The 20,953-nt window shown below is 42.7% G+C and overlaps 1 protein-coding gene across 2 annotated transcripts in view; it reads right to left on the reverse strand.

Moving 5' to 3' along the window:
• Positions 1 to 20,953, reverse strand: part of LOC145361175 (disintegrin and metalloproteinase domain-containing protein 9-like) — a 141,765-nt gene that overhangs the window by 84,218 nt on the left and 36,594 nt on the right. For both annotated transcript variants that reach the window (XM_080216796.1, XM_080216795.1), the window contains exons 2-3: positions 17,310 to 17,425; positions 13,020 to 13,084 (exon numbers count right to left, since the gene is read on the reverse strand). In XM_080216796.1, coding sequence (XP_080072922.1) covers positions 13,020 to 13,084; positions 17,310 to 17,425 — 181 coding nt within the window. The remainder of the gene's footprint in view (positions 1 to 13,019; positions 13,085 to 17,309; positions 17,426 to 20,953) is intronic.

Genomic DNA, 20,953 nt, shown 5'->3' on the forward strand with positions numbered 1-20,953 from the left:
GGGCAGGGCCTATTCCTGCTGGAGAGGCTGGCAGCATAGCGCTGAGCGGGCCATTGCATATGCGCTGATCTGTCAGCACCAAGATCGGCGCATGCGTAGTCGCCCTTCACTGCTGACCTCATTGCTGCCCCTCCCACCCTCTCCACGGTTTGATCTTTAGCCCCCCCCCCCAAGACATGTACAGGCCAGCCTTCTTCACCCCTCTCCACTCTGTCAGTGACAACGTGTGGCTGTGAAAGTGGGACCATCAAGAAAAATGAGGTGGCTCAAATAAGAGCAGTTGAAATGAAAGGACTCATTCAAATGTTGTGCTTGTCATGGAATGCCAAGCAGAAAATGAATGGTTGCTCGGGAAAGCTAGTATTAAGAACAACTTGGAAAGCAGTGACATCAAGGAAATTCACATACTTCGGAAATACAACTTCAAGAGCAGGAGTGCTTGGAAAGAGGTAATGCAAAGCAAAGCATTATGAAAACATGCAAAAGGATGATCCAAGGTGGCATGGATGGATGATGCGACTATGTTAACCAGAATCGCTGTGGGACAGGCGACAGAGAAAGATAATCCAGAGTGCAGCCAACCCTTGAAATGAGGACCAGTGAAAAAAGACAGAGACTAGGAAATGAGTGGCATAAACTATTGATTCTCTGGAGACCTTTCAAAATTGGCTAGACTTGTATCCACAAAATTTTGGCATGCAGGGTGGCCTCCAGAGGAATTAATCGTTAAAACATTAGAGGGTATGAGATGGACATGACATGAGATGGACACAATATGAGATGGATCTACAGGTAAGGTTAAAGAAAATCCCAAGAGGTTCTTGAGTTACGTTAAGAGAAAAAGGGCGACTAGGGAGAGGCCCCTTAAAGATCAGCCGTCTGCGCGCTACAGAGATGGGTGAGATTTTTAATGGATATTTCTCAGTGTAAACTGAGGAGAAAATCATGGTGCTAAAGCAATAACGGGAACAAGTGGTGATGTCTTGGGCCACATGCAAATTACTAGGGAGGCATTATCTGCAGCTTTAGAGCGCATTAAGGTGGATAAATCTCCTGGCCTGACAAAGTGAACCCTCTGATATTGTGGGAGGCTAGGTAAGAAATTGCAGATGCCTTGCAGAGATATTTGCTTTATTTCTTTCCACTGGTGAAGTTCAGTAAGCCTGGTGGGTGGCTAATGTTGTTCTGTTGTTTAAGGAGAATAGCAAAGAGTAGTTTTAAGGGGGGCAGGGGGAAGCACAGTGGATAGCACGACTGCCTCTCAGCTCCAGCGACCTGGGTACAATTCCCAGCTTGGGTCACTGCCTGTGTGGAGTTTGCACATATTCCCAGTGTCTGCATGGGTTTCCTCCCGGTGCTCCGGTTTCCTCCCATAGTCCAAAAGATGTGCTGTTGAGGTGCACTGGCCATGCTAAATTCTCCCTCAGCGGACACAAATAGTGCTGGAGTGTGGCGACTAGGGGATTTTCACAGTAACTTCATTGCAGTGTTAATGTAAACCTGCTTGTGGCACTCAAACTTTGAGATAAGCCAGGGAAGTTTATCCAAAGTTTATTTATTCATGTCACAAGTAGGCTTACATTAACACTGCAATGAAGTTACTATGAAAATCCCTCGTCGTCACACTGCTAACTATTGTGCCACCGTATGTTGTTAGGGAATTACAGGCCGGTGAGCCTGACATCAGTAGCAGGTAAGTTACTGGAGGGGATTCTGAAGGCTGAACATTTGGAGAGTCAAGGTCTGATTAGGGACAGTCAGCACAGCTTTGTGCATGGAAAGTCACGTCTGATGAATCATTTAGAGTTTTTCAAAGAGGTAACTAAGAGGATGGATGAGGGTAGGGCAGTAGATGTCGTCAGTATGGACTGCAGCAAGGCCTTTGACAAGGTCCTACACGGCAGGCTCGTCTGGAAGGTTAGGTCACATGGGATTTAGGGAGAGCTAGCTAACTGGATTCAAAAATGGCTTGATGCTAGGAAGCAGATGGTTGAAGGCTGCTTCTCAGACTGATGGCCTGTGACTACTTGTGTGCCTCAGGGGTCTCTGTTGGGATCCGTGTTATTTGTTATTTATATAAATGATTTGAATGTGAATGTACGAGGCATGGTTCGTAAGTTTGCAGATGATACTAAATGTGGAGGTATCGTTGATAACGAAGAATTAAATCAAAAATTACAGGGGGATTGTGGTCAGTTAGAGATGTGGGCCAAGGATTGACAAATGGATTTCAATACAGGTAAGTGTGAGGTGTTGCATTTTGTAAAGTCAAACCAGAGTATGACTGAGACAGTGAATGGTAGGACCCTGGGGAGTGCTGAGGGACAGAGGGACCTCAGAATACAAGTACACATTTGTAGAAAGCAACATCGCAGGTAGACAGAACGGTGAAAAAGAAATTTGGCACACTGGCCTTCGTTAGTCAGAGCATCGAACATAGAAGTTGGGACATTATGTTACAGTTGTACTTAAGTCTGGTCAGGTCGCACTTGGAGTACTGGGTCATAGAAAAGACATTGATAAACTGGAAAAAGAGTGCAAAGATGATTTATGAGGATGCTACTAGGACTAGTGGGCCTGAATTATAGAGAGAGGTTGGTCAGGCTAAGACATCATTCCTTGGAATGTAGGAGAACGAGGGCCGTACTTAATCAAGTGTGTAAAATCAGGAGGAGCATAGATAGGATGAATACACATAGTGATGTTAGTGTATCATTAGAATCCTACAGTGCAGAAAAAGGCCATTGCACCGACCACAATCCCACCCAGGCCCTAGCCCCATACCCCATGCATTTACCCCAGCTGTCCCTCCAACACTAAAGGGCAATTTTGTATGGCCAATCCACTCGTGCATCTTTGGACTGTGGGAGGAAACCCAAGCACCCAGAGGAAATTCACACAGACACAGGGAGAATGTGTAGACTCCACACGGACAGTGACTCAAGCTGGGAATCGAATCTGCATCCGTGGTGCTATGAGTGCTAACCACTGTGCCACCTTTTCCCCTTTAAGAGATTTTTTAAAATCATGTCCTATATCGCTCTCAGCCCTCATTGTGGCACCAGGTTGTCTACGCGAGTCCTTTTATTGCTCCTTAAATGGCTTAAATGGGGGTTGTTTATTTTTACCTTGGGAATTAGTTTTATGACCCTGCATTGTCTGGCAGGTCAGATGACAGGAGCTCTTTCATTTCCAGTTCTGAGCTGCAGGTTTTAGTTTTAAAAGGGACATCAAGCTGGAAAGAAGTATCTCCTTCTCTCTCTCTCCATAGTTTTGGGCAGTTCTGCTGGTTTAGCTCAAAGCTAAACCTGAAGTAGAAGATCTGCCATTGGTGGCTTGACCAGAGAGTCTCCCTGGTCTGGGAAGCTATTCTGACTTCAAACTGTTCTGAATGTATTAATAGGACTGCAGCATTCATTCAAAGGACTCAGTTCCAGTATCATGTGAGCGCTCGTCTTTGCTGCGTTAAGCCTGTGAAAAGGGTTTTGTCTGAAGGAAGTTTAGTTTTGATTGGAACATCTTAGATATATTTGTTCAGGGTTACACATTATTGTGGTTGTTTTGTTTGTAATTGCTAAAAGTTATGATTAATTTTCTTTCATACATGTTAACTGTATTCTTAAATAAACCTTGTTTGATAAAGGCTGCCTCATGGGTTATTTGAATCATACCCAAGGTGAACCATATCATGCTCATCCTAGCCAAATTCAAGGTGCAAAACCTATGATCCAGGTGCACTTCATAAAACATTGTGGAGTTTTCTGACCTGAGCCATAACAATAGTCTTTTTCCCAGGGAAGGGGAAAACTCGAGGCTATGCATTTAATTTGAGAGGGAAAAAATTTCAAAGGGATCTGAGGGGCAACTTATTTACGCAGAGGGTGCTGCATATGAGCTGTCAGTGAAGGTGGTTGAGATAGGTTCAATAGCAACATTTAAAAAGCATTTGGGTAAGTACATGGATGGGAAGGCAGAAGAGGGATATGGGTCAAATGTGGGCAATTGGGATGAGCTGGGAGGGCACCATGGTTGGCATGGACCGGTTGGGCCAAAGGGTCAGTTTCCATGCTGTATTGTTCCATCATTCAAGAAATTGTAGATTTCAAAATGTGTGATGCAAATCTGCTCACTTTCTTTTGGAAAATGACGGTTCAGGCTTTAAATATGGTACAGAAAAATAACTGTCCTGTGAGACAAATGGAATAATCAAAGAATATGGGGGACTATTCTCAGTCTTCACAAATGATCGATGTGAAAGACCAATGGAGAGGCCAAATATGAAAAAGTTCTTGGATTTCCTGACTTGTTTGGATGTACGTTGAACAGGTCACAGGTTGGGACATCCCAGTGTGACAAGCTCAAGTTCAGCTTGTGTCAGAGCAGCTTATTTTTTGTTTAAAAGCAGCACTGTGACATGGTGCAATGGCGGTGCATTGTTCACCATGACTGAACACACACCCATGCGTACACACACAACCTGGGACAAAAAAGAAAATGGGCATAATTCCAAAGAAACAACCACATGATTCACTCACTGTTTAGTTCACAGAAACATGCATGCCTGCCAATATCTAACCTGACTTAGCAAAAAAAAGGACAAAAAGCAGAGCAAAATCTAGCTTCCAGATAGGCGCAAACACTTCCAATTCATAGCTTTTATTCAGTCATGTGCAGTATGTGGTATTTGTTGAACTTGCAAAACAATACTTTATTCGGAGTATCTACTTTATTTCAAACCAAAGTGCTTCCATATGCTATAATCACACTTTATTCCATCCACAGGACATTTGACAGCCATTAAATGATGGCACCTGTTGTTTGCAAACAGATGCAGCACCCAATACATGCACAGCAAGATCCCACAAACAGTAAGTGAAGAAAAGCAACTAACTAGTTTGCTTTATTTTGGCAGTGATGGTTAAGAAAGGATTATTGGCCAAGGCACCAGTAGAACTCCATACATATTTTCCAATCATGTCAAGTGATCATGTGCATCTGCCTGAACTATCAACATGTCCTCAAGTTAAAGTTTCCATCTAAAATATATTATGAGTCCTTGTCAGGGGGATATTTATATTTTTCACATTTAAAATTCCCATTTCTGTAACACTGTTCGACTTTGCCCTTGCCTCAGCTTATCTGCTGCTGAAACCTTCATCCATGCCTTCATTTCCTCGACACTTGACTAATCCAACGCACGCCCCATTAGCTTCCCATGTTCTACCCTCTGTAGATTTAGCAGATTAACTCGTTGACCTTGGTAATGTTAACTGGAGACAAGGGTCAAGCCATCAATGTTTGTCCAGTCCAATAGGTAAAGTCTTCAATGAGTTGCATTTATATCGTGCCTTTCACAACTTCATGCCAGCCCACAAGTAACCATCCAGCCTAACGACACTTTCTAGATCCTGATCCATAGTCTTTTACATTACAGTACTCGAAGCACTTATCCAAGGATTTCTGCTTCTTGCACCCTTTCAGACAATGAGTTCCAGATCCCCACCACCATCTGGATGATAAAAATTTCCCCTCGAATTCTGTCTAATCCTCCTATCGTTTCCCAAAATCTATGACCTTGAGGGTGGCACAGTCGTTAGCAGTGCTGTCTCACAGCACCAGGGATCTGGGTTTGATTCCTGGCTTGGGTCAGTGTGTGGAGTTTGCACTTTCTCCCCATGTCTGCATGGGTTTCCTCCCAGGTGCTCTGGTTCCTCCCACAGTTTGAAAGACATTCTGGTTAGGTATACTGGCCGTGCTAAATTCTCCCTCAGTGTACCTGAACAGGCACTGGAATATGGTAACTAGGGGGTTTTCACAGTTACTTCACTGTAGTGTTGACGTAAGCCTACTTGTGACACAAATAAATAAACTTGAAACAAGGCAATTTGTTCACTCTATCTTGACCCCACTAAATGTTATGCAATTAGGTCACTCCTCAGCCTCCTCTGTTCCAAAGAAAACAACCCCAGAGAAATTCTCCACTCCAGGCAATATCTCATGAACCTCCTTCCGACCAAAGCCCTTTATCGCCAATTAAGTAATTTTGCGGTGTAGGCAATGTCATAATAGGACATTGCAATTTTCTAACCTACAGGATGGGATGGAAATGGGGAGGCAAAAAAAAATGGATGACGAAGTGGCAGGGGGATACTTTGCATCCCCATAAAGATGTGTCTGTATTTCTAATAGCAAGAGAAGGAAAAATGGAGATGAAGAGACAAAGAATAAACTGCATGTGCTGAAAAAGTATAACAACAGAAAGTGCTGGGGCTACACAACCACTTCAGCAACATCCAGAAACATGCCCTTTCAGAGGTCTGTCATGTTTTACCGGTATTTTCTCTCTTTTTTAAAATAACAGGAAGGTATGTGATCCTGGCATTGTGAAGTTTCAAAACTCAGGTGATCTGCTCAGGACAAATGGTGCACATCAGTGCGAGATACTTTTCTGATCACATTCAGAATCACGTTTTTTCAATGTAGTTTCAATCAACATAGGATTCTCACACACACAAGGCAGGGCAGCTGGATGCAATTTAAAAACAAAACCTACAATTGAAACTAAACTGTTCCATTTATGTGGATTCAAAGGAAGTGGGGGAGACTAACAAACCTGTCCGTGGACTGCAGAAAATAGAAGAGGAAGGGTGACCACCAGCTTCTCAGGGGAGTGAGCAATGGGCAACAAAAGATCTACCAGTAATATGGAGAACTTAACAGAGGATTAAAAAAACAAGTTTCCCAACAATTAGCCAACCATTATCCAATCACAGTCTTTTAACCTTCGCTAGTCATAAGAATTTAAGCAGGCTGAGTGGCCTTTTTCTGTGCTGTAACACACTATGGGCACAATTTTACAGCCTCATCCCACCCATCTTCTGAAAAGATGAGGTGGTATGATCAGGTGAGGTGCAAAAAAAATGCACTGTTTCTCGCCTCCCCCAATCGTACCAGTCCTGTTTTACCTGCTCGCCAGTGAGAATCACAGCCAGTCATTGTCGACAGAGACTAGATGTAATGGCCTTGCAGATGAATCAGAGGCCATTGGAGCCCCTGGGTGGTCAAAGGTATGGCTGGATAGTGCCCATGGGGCAGTACCAACCTGGCACTGCTTGCCTGGCACCCTGGTACTGCCCACGAGGCACCATAACGATGTCAGGGGCAGTGCGAAACAGTGGGGCCTTACTCAATGGAGATTGAGCAGGGAGGGATTGAAAATCTGTAGGGCTGGTGATCATGGAGGGTAGGGGAACTCTGCAGGGGTGGTGATCAAGAAAGGGGAAACTCTGCAAGGGTGGTGATTAGGGATGGAAGGGGAGCTCTGCAGGCAACGTCCAAGGGATGGGTGAGCAGAACAGCATGGGGGCAGGGGCTGATCAGCAAGGGGTGCATCCTGATGTCCATAGTGCGAGTTGAGGGGAGGCGGGGGGGGGGGGGGGGGGGGCGGGGGGGTGCGGGGGCGCGGGGTGGTGTGGTGTGTGGGGTAGACCAGCACAGGAAGTGACTGGCAGAAGGCTTTAGGAAGTCTGAGTGTACACTGGGAGATCAGGGTGTCATTACAGCTGAACAAGCAGTGAGCTTAGATTCCGCCCTGCACCAAAACAAAAGCTGCGCAATTCTAGATCACTGAACATAGAAAAACGACAGCACAAACAGGCCCTTCGGCCTATAAGTTGCGCCAAACATATCCCTACCCACTAGGCTTACCTATAGCCCTCTATCTCACTCAGTCCCATGTACTCATCTAAAAGTATCTTAAAAGACCCAATCGAATCCACTTCCACCACCACCGCCGGCAGTCGATTCCACTACCTGAGTGAAAAACTTACCGCTGACATCAACTCTGTACCTACTCCCCAGCACCAGCACCCTAAACCTGTGTCCTCTTGTGGCCTCTGTGTCCTCTCCTGTTTTCTCACAAGTTCAGCGCTTTGAATTTTTTTCACAAGATCGCGCCCTATGACTCTAAAGTGGAGCAGATATGTTAGCTATAGATGGGCTTTGGGGAGTCAGGAAGTGTGTTACTTGCCACAGGATTCTGAGCTTCTGTCACTAAAGTACTTAGATGGCTAGTTTAATTCAGTTCCTGGCTAATGGCCATGTAGCCCCTCACAGCTGCTCCACCTGTTCCATCATTCAGTATCATTTTTTGGATTTTTTTTCTGGGATGTGAGTATCACCAGCATTGCCATCCCTAATTATCATGGAATAGATCACAGTCAGCCGCTGCTTCTGCTGGTCCTCCACTGTCTACGTGGTGTTAATATACTCATCGTGCTATGAGGTCAGAAATTCCAGAATTTTTGCCAAAGTGGTGGCACAGTAATGTAGCTCTAAATCATAATGATATGAGGCTAACAAGAAAATTTGCAGTGCTGCTGTTCTTAATTGTGCTTTAAGGAAGTCGAGATCATGGGCTCGAAAAGCACGGTTGAAGTCTTGACAAGTTGCTGCAATGCTGCAGATCATATACATGTCAGTCATTGTGAACGAGGAGCAGAATGAGTGAATGTTAAAGCTGATGTAAGGTGCCAATCAATCTTGGAGTAGCAAGTGGTAAGTAAAGTTTGCACTTCACAAATGCCAGGCAATGCCCATCTCCAACAATTTGGGTTTTTGATAAGCGAGGGGATTAAGGGTTATGGGGAGAGGGCGGGAATGTGGAACTGAGACACGACAGATCAGCCATGATCTTATTGAATGGCGGGGCAGGCCCGAAGGGCTGGATGGCCTACTCCTGCTCCTATTTCTTATGTTCTTATGTTCTTATTATGTTCTTAACACAGAATGCAACCATCACTTCTTGATATTCAATGGCATTACCATCGCTGAATCCCCCACTATCAGCATCCAGGGTTTACCATAAGCCAGAAACTGAATTAAACTAGCCATATAAATACTGTCGTGACAGAGGCTCAGAATCCTGTGGTAACTTCCTGACTCCCAAAAGCACACGACCATGAGCAAGGCACAGGTCAGGAAGGGGTGTGATGGGGTATTCTCCACTTGCCTGGATTAGTGCAGCTCCAGCGACAACCAAGGAGCTTCACGTCACCCAAGACAAATCAGACCACTTGACTGGTACCCCATCCACAAACATGGACACCCTCCATCACAATGGCAGCAATGCGTACACTCTACAAGATGCACTGCACAAACTCAAAGTCCTTAGGCAGCACCTTTCAAACCCTGCGACCATCTAGAAGGACAAGGGAACAGATATATGGGAATACCTTCACCTACAAGTCTTCCTCCAAGCCACTCACCATCCTGACTTGAAGGCATATTGCCGTTTCTTCACTGTCGCTGCATCAAAATCCTGAAATTCCCTTCCTAACAGCACTGTGGGTGTACCTATATTATATGAGCTGCAGCAGTCCAAGAAGGCAACTCACCATCACCTTCTCAAAGGTGCTTCGGGATGGGCAATACAAACGCTGGCTGAGCCTGCGATGTTCATGTCATGAGTAAATCAAACATAAAAGAATGGCTGTCTGTGATTTGGATGGTGTCAGGTTTCTTTAGTAAGAACATAAGGAATACAAGCAGGAGAAGGCCATTCATAGAATCTTTCACTGTAGGAAGAGGCCATTTGGCAGAATCATAGAATTTCTACCCTCTAGAACAGGGGTTTCCAGACTACGGCCCGCAGCAGGCCGCTTCCGGATCAGAATTTGGAGACCGCTGCTCCAGAAGGAGGCCATTCAGCCCAACAAGTCTGCAGCAACTCTCTGACAAAGCATCTTACACAGGCCCTATTCTCATAAACCCACAGTACTTACCTTGCTAATCCCCCTAATCCACATCTCGGCACACTGAAGGACAATTTCACATGGCCAAACAATCTAATCTGCACATCTTTGGATTGTGGGAGAAATTGGAGCACCTGGAGGAAACCCACACAGTCATGAGGAGAATGTGCAAACTCCACACAGCTACCCGAGACCGGAACCTGGGTCCCTGACAGTATAGGGAGGAGCACTAACCACTGTGCCTCCCTGCTGCCCATTCAGCCTACTCTGCCAGTCAATAAAGTTACAGCTGATTTGATGTGGCATCAAGTCCATTTTCTTGCCTATCCCCCTTAACCCTCGACTCCCTTGTAAGATCAAAGTCCGTCTCATTCATCTATGAAAATATTCAAGGACTCTGCTCTCTGTGGAAGAGAATTCCAAAAAATAATCCTGTGGGAGAAGAAATTATTTTGAAACTGTGGCCATAGTTCTTGATTTTCCCATGAAGGGAAACATCATCTCAGCATATCCATATGTTGTTGGAGTTGCACTTTTCCAGGCAAATGGAGAATTTTTTTCTCGATGCTGGTCAGACTTTGTGAAGTCTTTGGTGAGTTACATACTGATCTGAAGGTGTCCTCAATTCCAAGCTCCTGCCCCTGAATCTTGTGTGGTTGAAATATCTGTCCAACTCAGCTTTAAGGATATTTTAAATTTCAAAGATTTACAACCTTCTGAGAGAAGAAAATACCTACTCATCTCCATCATCAATGGAAAACTATAATCCCTACTTCTACATTCTCGCACAAGGGGAACCATCCCTCAACAACAATCCTGTCAAGCTCCATCAGAATTGTATAGGTTTCAATGTATTCTTGCAGTGTTGTAAACTTGTTCAACCTCTCCTCATGAGGCAATCACTTCATCATATGAATCAACTTAGTGAATCTTTTCTGAGCCCCTTCCAATGCAAGTATAGCCTTTCTTACATAGTGAGACAAAAGTTGTACATGGTACTCTCGGTGTGGTCTCACAAATGCACTATCCATTTGCAGCAAGACTTCCCTACTTTTATCTCCCATCCTCTTGCAATAAAAGACAACATTGCATTTGCCTTCCTCATTACTTGCTGTTGTCGTCATCGCCAATTTTCCTAAAAATTATACAAAACCAGAAAACTTTTTTAATGGTGTGTCAACCCCAAGATGTCTTGGGCACTGGAAACTGTGTTTATCTCTTATTTATTTTCAAAGTACAATCTTTTCAAGATTAATTTTGCGTGCGTGTCAATAGCAACATACAGAAGTCAAGGCTGAAAATCCGTTATCTTATTCCCATCATGGTTCACAGTGTTAAGCGGAGCCTCAATACTGTTGATTTTGACAGGGGTGGGGCCAAGTGAAAGTATCGCTCCAAAATTTACAAATGTGTTGCTTAAAAACTTGCCTTTTGGATTTATAAAAAAAACAAACAGCACACCACATGGTGGCAATTTCAACATGACTTCAGGCAGTATTGAGAAAACATTCAAAAGACTGTACTTTCACCATTAATTGAAATTCTTCCCAAAACAGTCACCATGGTAACATCACATGCAGAGCATATGGGGCTAGAATTTACAAAAAGCTGTCTATACACTGGCTATTCCCCAGTACACTTAGTTATTTAACTCTTCTTAGTGTGACTTTGCAAATCTTCTAATTCCACCATTCATTCACAGCAATTTGTATTTATTATAGCAGCTTTAATGTATTACAAGTCCCAAGGTCCTTTACAGAAGCAAAATTTGACTGAGATACACATATTCGGACAGATGACCAAAAACTGTCAAAGACGCCTGTTTTAAGTAATGCCTTCAAGGAAGGCAGGGTGGTAGACAGGCAGGAGAACTTTAAGAAGAGAGATTCAGAGCTAAGGATCTGAGCAGCTGTAGGCACAGCCACTAATGGTGGAGTCATTAAAACTGTGTATGCTCAAGGGACACAAATTAAAGTAATTCCAATTTATCCAAATACCCCTCCTCTTAATTTGCTCAAAATTTGCCATTCCAAGAATGTTAAAAGAAATGAAATGAGTACATCATTGCCCTCAAGAAGTCATCCCACGTTACAAAAGCATGACTGTTTAAAGTCAGCAACGAGCACTCAATAACACCCTATTCACTTCCTGATCAAGAGAAAGCTACAGTGAAATAGCACTAACAACCAGTCTATGAAAGCAATTATGGATTGCTTCAAAGGCTTCTAAATAATTTAAGACGGAGAAAAAGTCCATCAGTTACACTTATGATCTGACCTCATTAAAATAAAGAGAATGCGTAAAAGCTTGACCACAATTGACAAAGCTGTTTGAGGCACTCTGAATTTTGCAAGCTGAAGTTCAGGTAGTTTGTTGTTGCCACAGAAATATTCAGAGATTTCTATTTCCTCAAGTTTAAGTGTATTTGTGCATCTGTATTTTTGATAAATGCAAAGGCAGGTTTGGAATTAAACCACCCAGGCCATCAGTCATCAGTTCATGTGTCAACCTATGGCGCATCTGCTGCTCTTGGTAGGGTTCAAAGTGGAAGTGCAGTAGGAAATGATCAACAGATCTTCCTGCTCCTAATTTCTGGGCAGTGACGCATACTAGGTATTGCTTGTCTAACTATCAGCTAAGAACTAACTTTGCCTTCGTGGCTGAGCGGCAGTGGCTGTCGGAGGTTGCCACATCAAGGCTGTTTACTAATGTGAGGCTCCCTATGGGACTAATTCAGGAAGGGGAGTCACTTCCTTCCTGAGAAAAAAATGGCAGAGGCGGGAGGGCAACGTTATTCTTCTTGTTTTGGATCTTCCCATCCAAAACACCATTTCTGATCAATAGAGTATAATTGAATAACAGTCAGAGTTACTGGATTAACAATCCAGTGGTCCAGAGTTCAAATATCACCACTGCTAGTTGTGAATTGATTTGTGTAAATCTTTGGGGGAAAAAGAACTTGCTTGGTTAATGTATTTCCTTCAGCAACTTCCAATCCCACCTGGTCAGGTTTATAACTGACATTTTTTCTGATTGACTGTTCAACACCCTCTCAGAGCACTCCAGCATCAGCTTCCCAGGGTAGCAAAAGACAAGCAGCAAATATGACCTTGTATCACTCACATCCCAAGAAGGAATTCTTTTACAGATTTTTTTTTAGGCATCTAGTACTACAAAACAATGACAGTGATCTGTGCAAGCTTGGATTTAACCATCAACAGACACAGAACAGAGACCCAACATTGCTGATTATGAAATGATACTTACTCATTTCTCTTCAAGTGGACAATGTGTTCATGGCCTTCCACCTGAATGGCATATGACAGTCTGTCCTGAGGCATTCAGCATAATAAAAAACAGTCATTAGCAAATACTTTTGGCTCTTTTTTATACATTATTAGCAAATTACAATAAATTACATGTGCAAACTTACAAAAATTAAGGGGGGAAAAAACACCTGATAGAATGTGTGTTGAAAAAAGTGAATTGAAACCTCTTACTCAGGCATCAGTCATCCAGAGGAAATCTTGAAAGGCTTCTAAATAATTTAAGACGGAGAAGTTCATCAGTTACTCTTGTGATCTGACTACATTAAAAGAGGAATCGTAAAAGCATGACTCCAATTTCCAAAGCTGCATTCTGCATTTTGCAATCCATGCAAGCTGAACTTCAGGTGGTTTGCTGTAACCAAAGACATATTCAGAGATTTCTGTTTTCACAAGTTGAAGTGTATTTGCGCACCTGTGTTTTGGACAAATGCATAATCGCAAGAGTAACTGATGGACTTTTTCCTCAGTCTTAAATTATTTTGAAGCCGTTGAAGAAATGCATTTCTTGAGAAAATACTTGTTCATTGGAATCCTGTAACACTGGAATTCCTCCCCAGGGGTAATTACAATGTTCAGATTTCTAAATGGGTTAGTCTATTGACTTGCAACTTTGTTCGCTTGCTGAGTAACTGATCTCCATTAGTAGAGGAGAAGATAAATGGAGGAAGACAAGTTACTCTTCTGACATATTTCCAGTTGATTATAGAAAACTAATAGCAAGGTCCAGGGCAATGGATTATCATCCTCTGCTTTGCTATGAATAAAACATCTGATAGCAAGCAGGTGGAGGGGTAAGAGAGGTTTCCAATTACATGATCACAACACTGATTTGGGAAGGTCCTTCCTTCTCCTCTGTCAAAATTTATACAGGCCTCTTAGTTCAAACAATGAATGTAATTATTAGAAAATATGCAAACTAATCGTCATTTAGCATCTAAAGCAATTTTATTTACCACTTGAAACAGCTCAGTAACCACAGTGGATTTTAAGCAGATTTTGGCAAATCTGCAATTTGTGCCAAATATTGTGGAGCTGCATTATTTGTACAACCATAGAAACTAAAAGCAACTGAACAACTAACAGGCCAGACTGAGCTCAGCAGTGGCACTCTTGTTTCCGAATAAAAAGTTGCGAGTACAAAGCCCTGCACATATTCAAGACAGGTGCAAGACAAAATGTCTTGGGACGTAACACAAAACCCGGGTTCAGTCTGCAATCTTTTGGTTGAGATGTCTTGTCTCTGAACTGGACACAACTTGTTCAAAGTGTACCATTCAAGGAAGATCTTCCTACGCCTTGATAAACAGTTATCACTCAACCAACATCACTAAAACAAACCATCTGGTCCCTTTATCTCCTTACTGTGTGAAAACAGTTGCCACATTTCCCAACATTGCAACATGTTATTGGCTTTGCAGTGTTAAGATTCTGAGGTGAGAAAAAGCACAATGTAACTGAAAGTTCTGCATTTCTGAAATCAACACTTTTCTTACATGAAACAGCAAAAGGGGAACATAGCTGCTAAATCTAATCTTAAAAAAAACTCAGAACAGGGGGTCATCATCGAAAACTTAGAGCCAAATATTTCAGGGTGAAACTACGACACAGTTCTATGTGTAAATGGTGACAGAAATCTGGAACTTTCTTCATATGGCAATTGATGCTAGATAATTGTTAATCTGAGATTGGCAGACTTTTGGTGATCGAAATATATTAAAGGCTATCGGGAAACCATGGGTTTGTGCAGTGAGTTCACAAAACAGTCAGAAGATGCAGACGATTCTCAAAAGGCTAAATAGCTGGTTGCTGTTCCAATGATCTTACTTGAAATTTGAGGTGAAGAATATGATAAACAGACACTTTGAATCGAAGTGTTTAAAATAATCCGTCCAACAAAATCAGTTTCCTCAAGATTTTGAGAAAATGTCCCAAAAGGTGTCTTGAGAAAAGTAGCTTAGCTGAAACCCTAATGCATAGCAAAGAAATCCCCTCTTTTTAAAATCAATCACAACAGAGAATGTGACCATTCTGTTCTTGCACAAAAAGGAGGATCTACGTCAAGAACATATCAACTAAGCTTCCAGGAAACACACAAGGCACTGGTGGGCTGTAACGTCACATGGATTTTTTGGCTGACTATCAAGCTTATAAGATCCTGGCAGAAACTAAACAAAAATAAACGAAAACAGCTTGAAGTGTTTGAATCCTTGTAATAAAACCTAGAGTTTTTTTAAAAACTGCAGATAAAGGTTACATGGCAATGAATTCCTCTGATAGCATAGCTGAAAACAGGCCATCAAAATTCCAAGGTTTAAAGAATGCATCCATTAGCGTAAACAAAAAAAGTCTAATGTTTACAGTAAGTACATAACTTAACTGTCATCAGACTTTCCTTGTATTGTTTCACTGACACAGTTATAAACATGAGAGGTCTCGCTGACCAAATTAAGTTGCTTTGCGCAACCACAGGGTGCTATCTCATCAAAGACTTTAGAGAATGATTCAGTAGAGAGTTAGGAAATTATCTGATTCATAATTCAATGAAACTAACTAAAGAATGAGTTAAATTTTGAAATACAGTGTCAAAACCTGAGGCCAGAAGAGGAATATCATCTACTGCAACACAAACTTACAAAGGATATATAGAACAGTGAAACCAGTCGTTCAGCTCAACCATTCAAGCTGGCGTTTACACTTCACTGAATCCTTCTCCCATCTTTTACCATCTAAATCTACTTTCGTAACAATCTATTTCCTTTCCCTCAAATGCTTGTCTAACTTCCCCTGAAATGCCACTATCATAATCGCTTCAAACACTCCCTGTGGTAATAAGTTCCACATGCTTAAACCATTCTTTGGGTTAAGAAGTTATAGGGTAATAGAATTCCCTATTGATTTCTTGGTGACTATCTTAAACTGGTGGTTTCCGATTACTCCAATCTCTCTATCAAAAGATTTTATAATTTTAAAGATCACGACTCGGTCACCCCTCAGCCTTCTTCTACCAAGAGTCACAGCCTGTTAATAGTCCAAATATTCAGACCCATGCATTTTGGATATTATCCTTGTAAATCATATCTGCACCCTCTCCAGAGTCTTGAGATCCCTTTTACAATCTGGCAACTAGAACACCACAGTACCGTTAAGTGTGATCTGACCAAGGTCCTTGTTTAGATCACTTTTCAATCCTATCTAATATAAATAAATCCTGTTGTGCTTTTCTGTGGCCCTGTTTTTAAATAGTTCATATGCTTGTACCCTGAAATTGCTTTGTTCCTCCACCCTAGGCTTGTCAAACCAGCGGCTTGCTTGCCATACTGTGGTCCGAGAAGTCCCTCTCCGTGGCCCCTGAAACCAATGAACTGGTCAGAGAAATTGAAAATTCCTGGAAAGGACTGCTCTTCCAGTCACAGCCTGTTTGCTGGGGAAAATGAGCCGAGAAGCAGCAAACATGGGAGAGAAAAGGGCTATTATTATTGGAGGTTCAGCAAACTCAGGCAGCTGCGAGTATGTGGAGATAGGAAGAGAGCAGGGAAGAGAGAGATCTTTGGGGTCAGACAGAGAAAGGGCATGTCCCCTTTTCTTCATACTCTGTCATTTTTCTTTCAGCTCACTTCCAACTCTTGTTGCTCCGTGTGATGCCTTGTCCTCATCTTGTGGCTTGTTGTCTTCTTGTCTCCTGGGTCTGAGAGAGAGAGACTCTCGGCCACAAGGGACAACATGTACCTCCTATTCCCTCCACATTTCACTCTCCATAGAGACTGCCAGGGTTGCTGAGTATTGCCAGCGATTTCTGTTTTGATTTCAGAGTTCTAGTAACCATCCTATTCTGCTTATCACACAAGTTCAAAGAACCTGAACAGGCAAGTTAGATAATAGTTTCTTTTTTAGCAGGAGGCAAGGGCAAGATTTCTGAAAAAGCAATGTTACAAAACTTGCAGATTTCTACTGTCACGCATTAAAAAGATTTCACTTCTAAATAGGCTGTCAAATTTTAAGATATGCTCTCTGATTATGGATACCTCAATTTGAGGAAATGGTTTCTCTCTGTCTACCCTATCTAACCCCTTAATTGTTCAAAATACCCTGTACCTCAATTGGATCTCTTTCAAAAAATGCTAAAAGGCAATCTGTTTTCAAACAAATCTTCCTGAATCCTTTTCATCATAGAGACTTAGCAACACGGTACAGCCACGCAAGTCAACAGCATAATGATTTTCCGATATACCTGATGAGAGGGAGATAGGCCAGCATCTCGCTTTTCTCTTTCTGTCAACTGTCGTGGGATTGTAATTTCATATGCAGACAGTTTTGACGTTTGATCAGATGCTGGATGTAAACCATCTATGAAGGAGAACCAAAAACATGAAATTTAGTTTATGCCATTAACATTTACACAAGAAATTTAAAAAATGTTGTTCATAAATTAAAAAAAAACAATTAGGAGCTAATGATGTGACTTGTCCACCATTTGGTCATGTCAGCTACAATTCTCACCAACTTTTACAGATGCACCATAGGAAGCATTCTTTCTGGTTGTATAATAGCTTGGCATGGCTCTTGCTCTGCCGAAGACCACAAGGAACTACAAAAGGTCGTGAATGTTGCCCAATCCATGACACAAACCAGCCTCCCATCCACTGACTCTGTCTACAATTCCCGCTGCCTCAGCAAAGCAGCCAGCATAATTAAGGACCCCACACACTCCAGACATTCTCTCTTCCAACTTCTACCTTTGGGAAAAAGATACAAAAGTCTGAGGTCACGTACTAACCAACTCAAGAACAGTTTCTTCCCTGCTGCTGTCAGACTTTTGACTGGACCTACTTTACATTAAGTTGATCTTTCTCTACACCCTAGCTATGACTGTTAATGCTATATTCTGCACTCTTTTGTTTCCTTCTCTATGAACGATATGTTTTGTTTGTAATAGCGTGCAAGAAACAATTCTTTTCACTGCAAAAAGACACAATAAACTAAATGGGCAAAGGTTGTGGCATAACCTTCAAAGAGGTCCATAAATTACCTTTTTGTTACCTTCCTGCAATGACAGATAAAAACATATTTTCCTTCAAGAGGGATTACATTTTTAGAAGCTATAAACAATTTCTTCATATATTCAGAAAGGTTTCATAAAAAAAAAATCACTTTTTTTGATCATTTTTCTCTTTCCAAAAGCAATGCTTTTTCTCTGAGAACGACCTTTTCCCCCACATTGTTTCTTCCTTCCTGAACCAGGTCCCTTCAACTCTTATAAACCCATCACCTGTCACTGAACTGTCATCATCCACAAGCAATTATGTTGCAAAATGCCAGGAGCAGCCAGCAATACCCAACTCACTTCTGAAAAACAGTTGTCCGGATAGAACTCTCAATTCTTCCAAATTCCTGTTCAATCTTTGCTCCCATTACCAGTATTGCAAAACAAAAAGCATGGGTGGGGAAGGGTTTTTTCAATTTTAACTGCCTTAGCTTCCAACTTTTTCACAATACTATTGGTGGTTCTTCATGCCAAAGGCAAGAGGCCCAGTTCATACATTTTCTATTAAGACGGACTTCACTTCGCACTTTTGTCAAGTGGATTTTTGATCTTCATCAGTCCAAATAACTCCCATCTTGTTACCACGTGCTTTTAAATGCTTTACAACATAGGAAGTAGGAACAGGAGGCCATTCGGCCCTTGCTCCCTGCTCAGCCATTAATTATGAGCATGCCTGATCATCTAACTCAACCGTCTAATCCCACCCTACCCCCCCTATCCATGAGGTTAGTACAATACCTCACAGCATCAGGGCCCCGGTTCGAGTCCTGGCTTAGGTCATTGCCTGTGTGGATTCTGCACACATTCTCCCAGTGTCTGCTTGGGATTCGTCTGGGCGCTCTGGTTTCCTCCCACAGTCCAAAAGACGTGCTGGTTGGGTGCATTGGCCATGCCAAATTCTCCCTCAGTGCACCTGAGCAAGAACTGGAGTGTGGCAACTGAGGGATTTTCGCAGTAACTTCATTGCTGTGTTAATGTCAGCCTACCTGTGACACCAATAAATAAACTTGAAACTAAACTTTAAATATCCATGGTCCCCCTCACCCAAAAAAGATAAATCTAACTCTTTCTTGAAAAAGGGGATGATTCTTCCAGCCCACTGCACTGCATTAGTGTACAAGCCAATCCTTACTTTTCGCAATGCAGTGGGCCAGGAAACTCAAGCGGGGGACATTTAGGAGTGCCACAGCCTCCGGATTGCTGGCACTAACAGCTCAGTGCCATAAATCGGCACGGAGTTGTATAAATTATGAAAATGAGCATTTCAATCTAATTAGCAGGCCTGGGACTGAGGTCTACAGGCCCGCGAGAGTCTCCCCCATATCCCTCGCCAGGAGCGTTTCACTCCAGTGGGGTTTACAACAGCTCCCCACCACTGGGCATTGGTCAGTGCCAAGGGGGTGAGCCCATGGGGGTAGGGGTGGTGGGAGGATCTTGCTGGCGCACTGCACTTGGGTCTGGCCAACGATCGAGCCGGCCAACGAACAGGAGGCCAGCAGTGCAGGCTACTGTGCATTCACCAATCTTGCTGCTGACAGACCGGCACATGCAATGGCCCACTCAGCGCTATGCTGCCGGCCTCTCCAACGGGAATAGGCCCTGCCCACCGATTTTTAGCAAGATTCAGGCGAGGGCAGTCTGCAGTGCACAGAGTGCAGGAGATTCATTTTGAAAATCCTGCAGGAAAAAACAGCTGGATTTACTCCAGTTTTAACACAAAGTCGCTACTTGGAATTTTTTTGGGGGAGAATCTCCACCCAAAGTGTTTTGGCCTCAACTGCTTTCTGTAGCAAGTTCCACAAGTTCTTCTGAACTCCAGTGACTATAATCCTAAATGACTCAATCTCTCCTCATATGTCAGTCCTGCCAACCCAGAAATCAGCCTGATCAGCCTTCTCTCAACTCCCTCAGTAGCAAGAACATTCTTTCTCAGATGAAGAGATCAACACTGCACACAATACTCCAGATGTGGCCTCACCAAGACCCTGTATAATAACGGTAAGATGTCCCTGTTCCCGTACTCAAATCTTCTTGTTATGAAAGCCAACATATTATGCTGATTCCAGGGATTGCAGGCCTGCTTTATCAGGAAAGATTAAGACAGTTCGGATCATAATAGCTGGAGTTTAGAAGAATAAGGCAGTGCGGTGGGGGGGGTCTCAAAAACCTATTACATTTTAACTGGACTAGATCCGGTAAATGCAGGAACAATGTTCCTGATGCTATCAAGAACCCGCAACCATACCATTTGCCTTCTTTTCTGCCTGTTACACCTGCACGCTGACCTTCAACAACTGATGTACAAGGACACCAGATCTCATTGCACATTCCCTGTTTAATTTATAACTATTCAGATAATAAACAGTCTTTTTTTTGCGACCAAAATGGATCATCTCATGGATCACATTTATCCCCACTAGACTGTATTTGCCATGCATTTTCCCACTCACTCACGCTTGCCAAAATAATGCTGAACTATCTCTGCATCCTCCTCACAGCTCACCGTCCTACCAGCTTTGTGTCATCTGCAAATTTGAAGATATTACATTTTGTTTTCCCCCTCTAAGAAATTGGTATATGTTATGAATAGCTGGGGTCCTGCGGTACTGTCACTGCCTGCCAGTCAGAAAAAAACCTATTTATTCCCCCTCTTTGTTTCTGCCTGCCAACCAGTTTTCTATCCATCTTAATACACTAACTCCAATCCCATTAACTTTAATTTTACACACTAATCTCTTGTGTGAGACTTGGTCGAAAGCCCTCTGAAAGTCCAAATAAACGACATGTACTTGCTTCCCCTCATCAACTCTGCTAATGACATTCTCGAAGAA

This window comes from Carcharhinus amblyrhynchos, chromosome 34 (assembly GCF_965287045.1).
Source record: "Carcharhinus amblyrhynchos chromosome 34, sCarAmb.v2.hapA, whole genome shotgun sequence".
Classification (NCBI taxonomy): domain Eukaryota; kingdom Metazoa; phylum Chordata; class Chondrichthyes; order Carcharhiniformes; family Carcharhinidae; genus Carcharhinus; species Carcharhinus amblyrhynchos.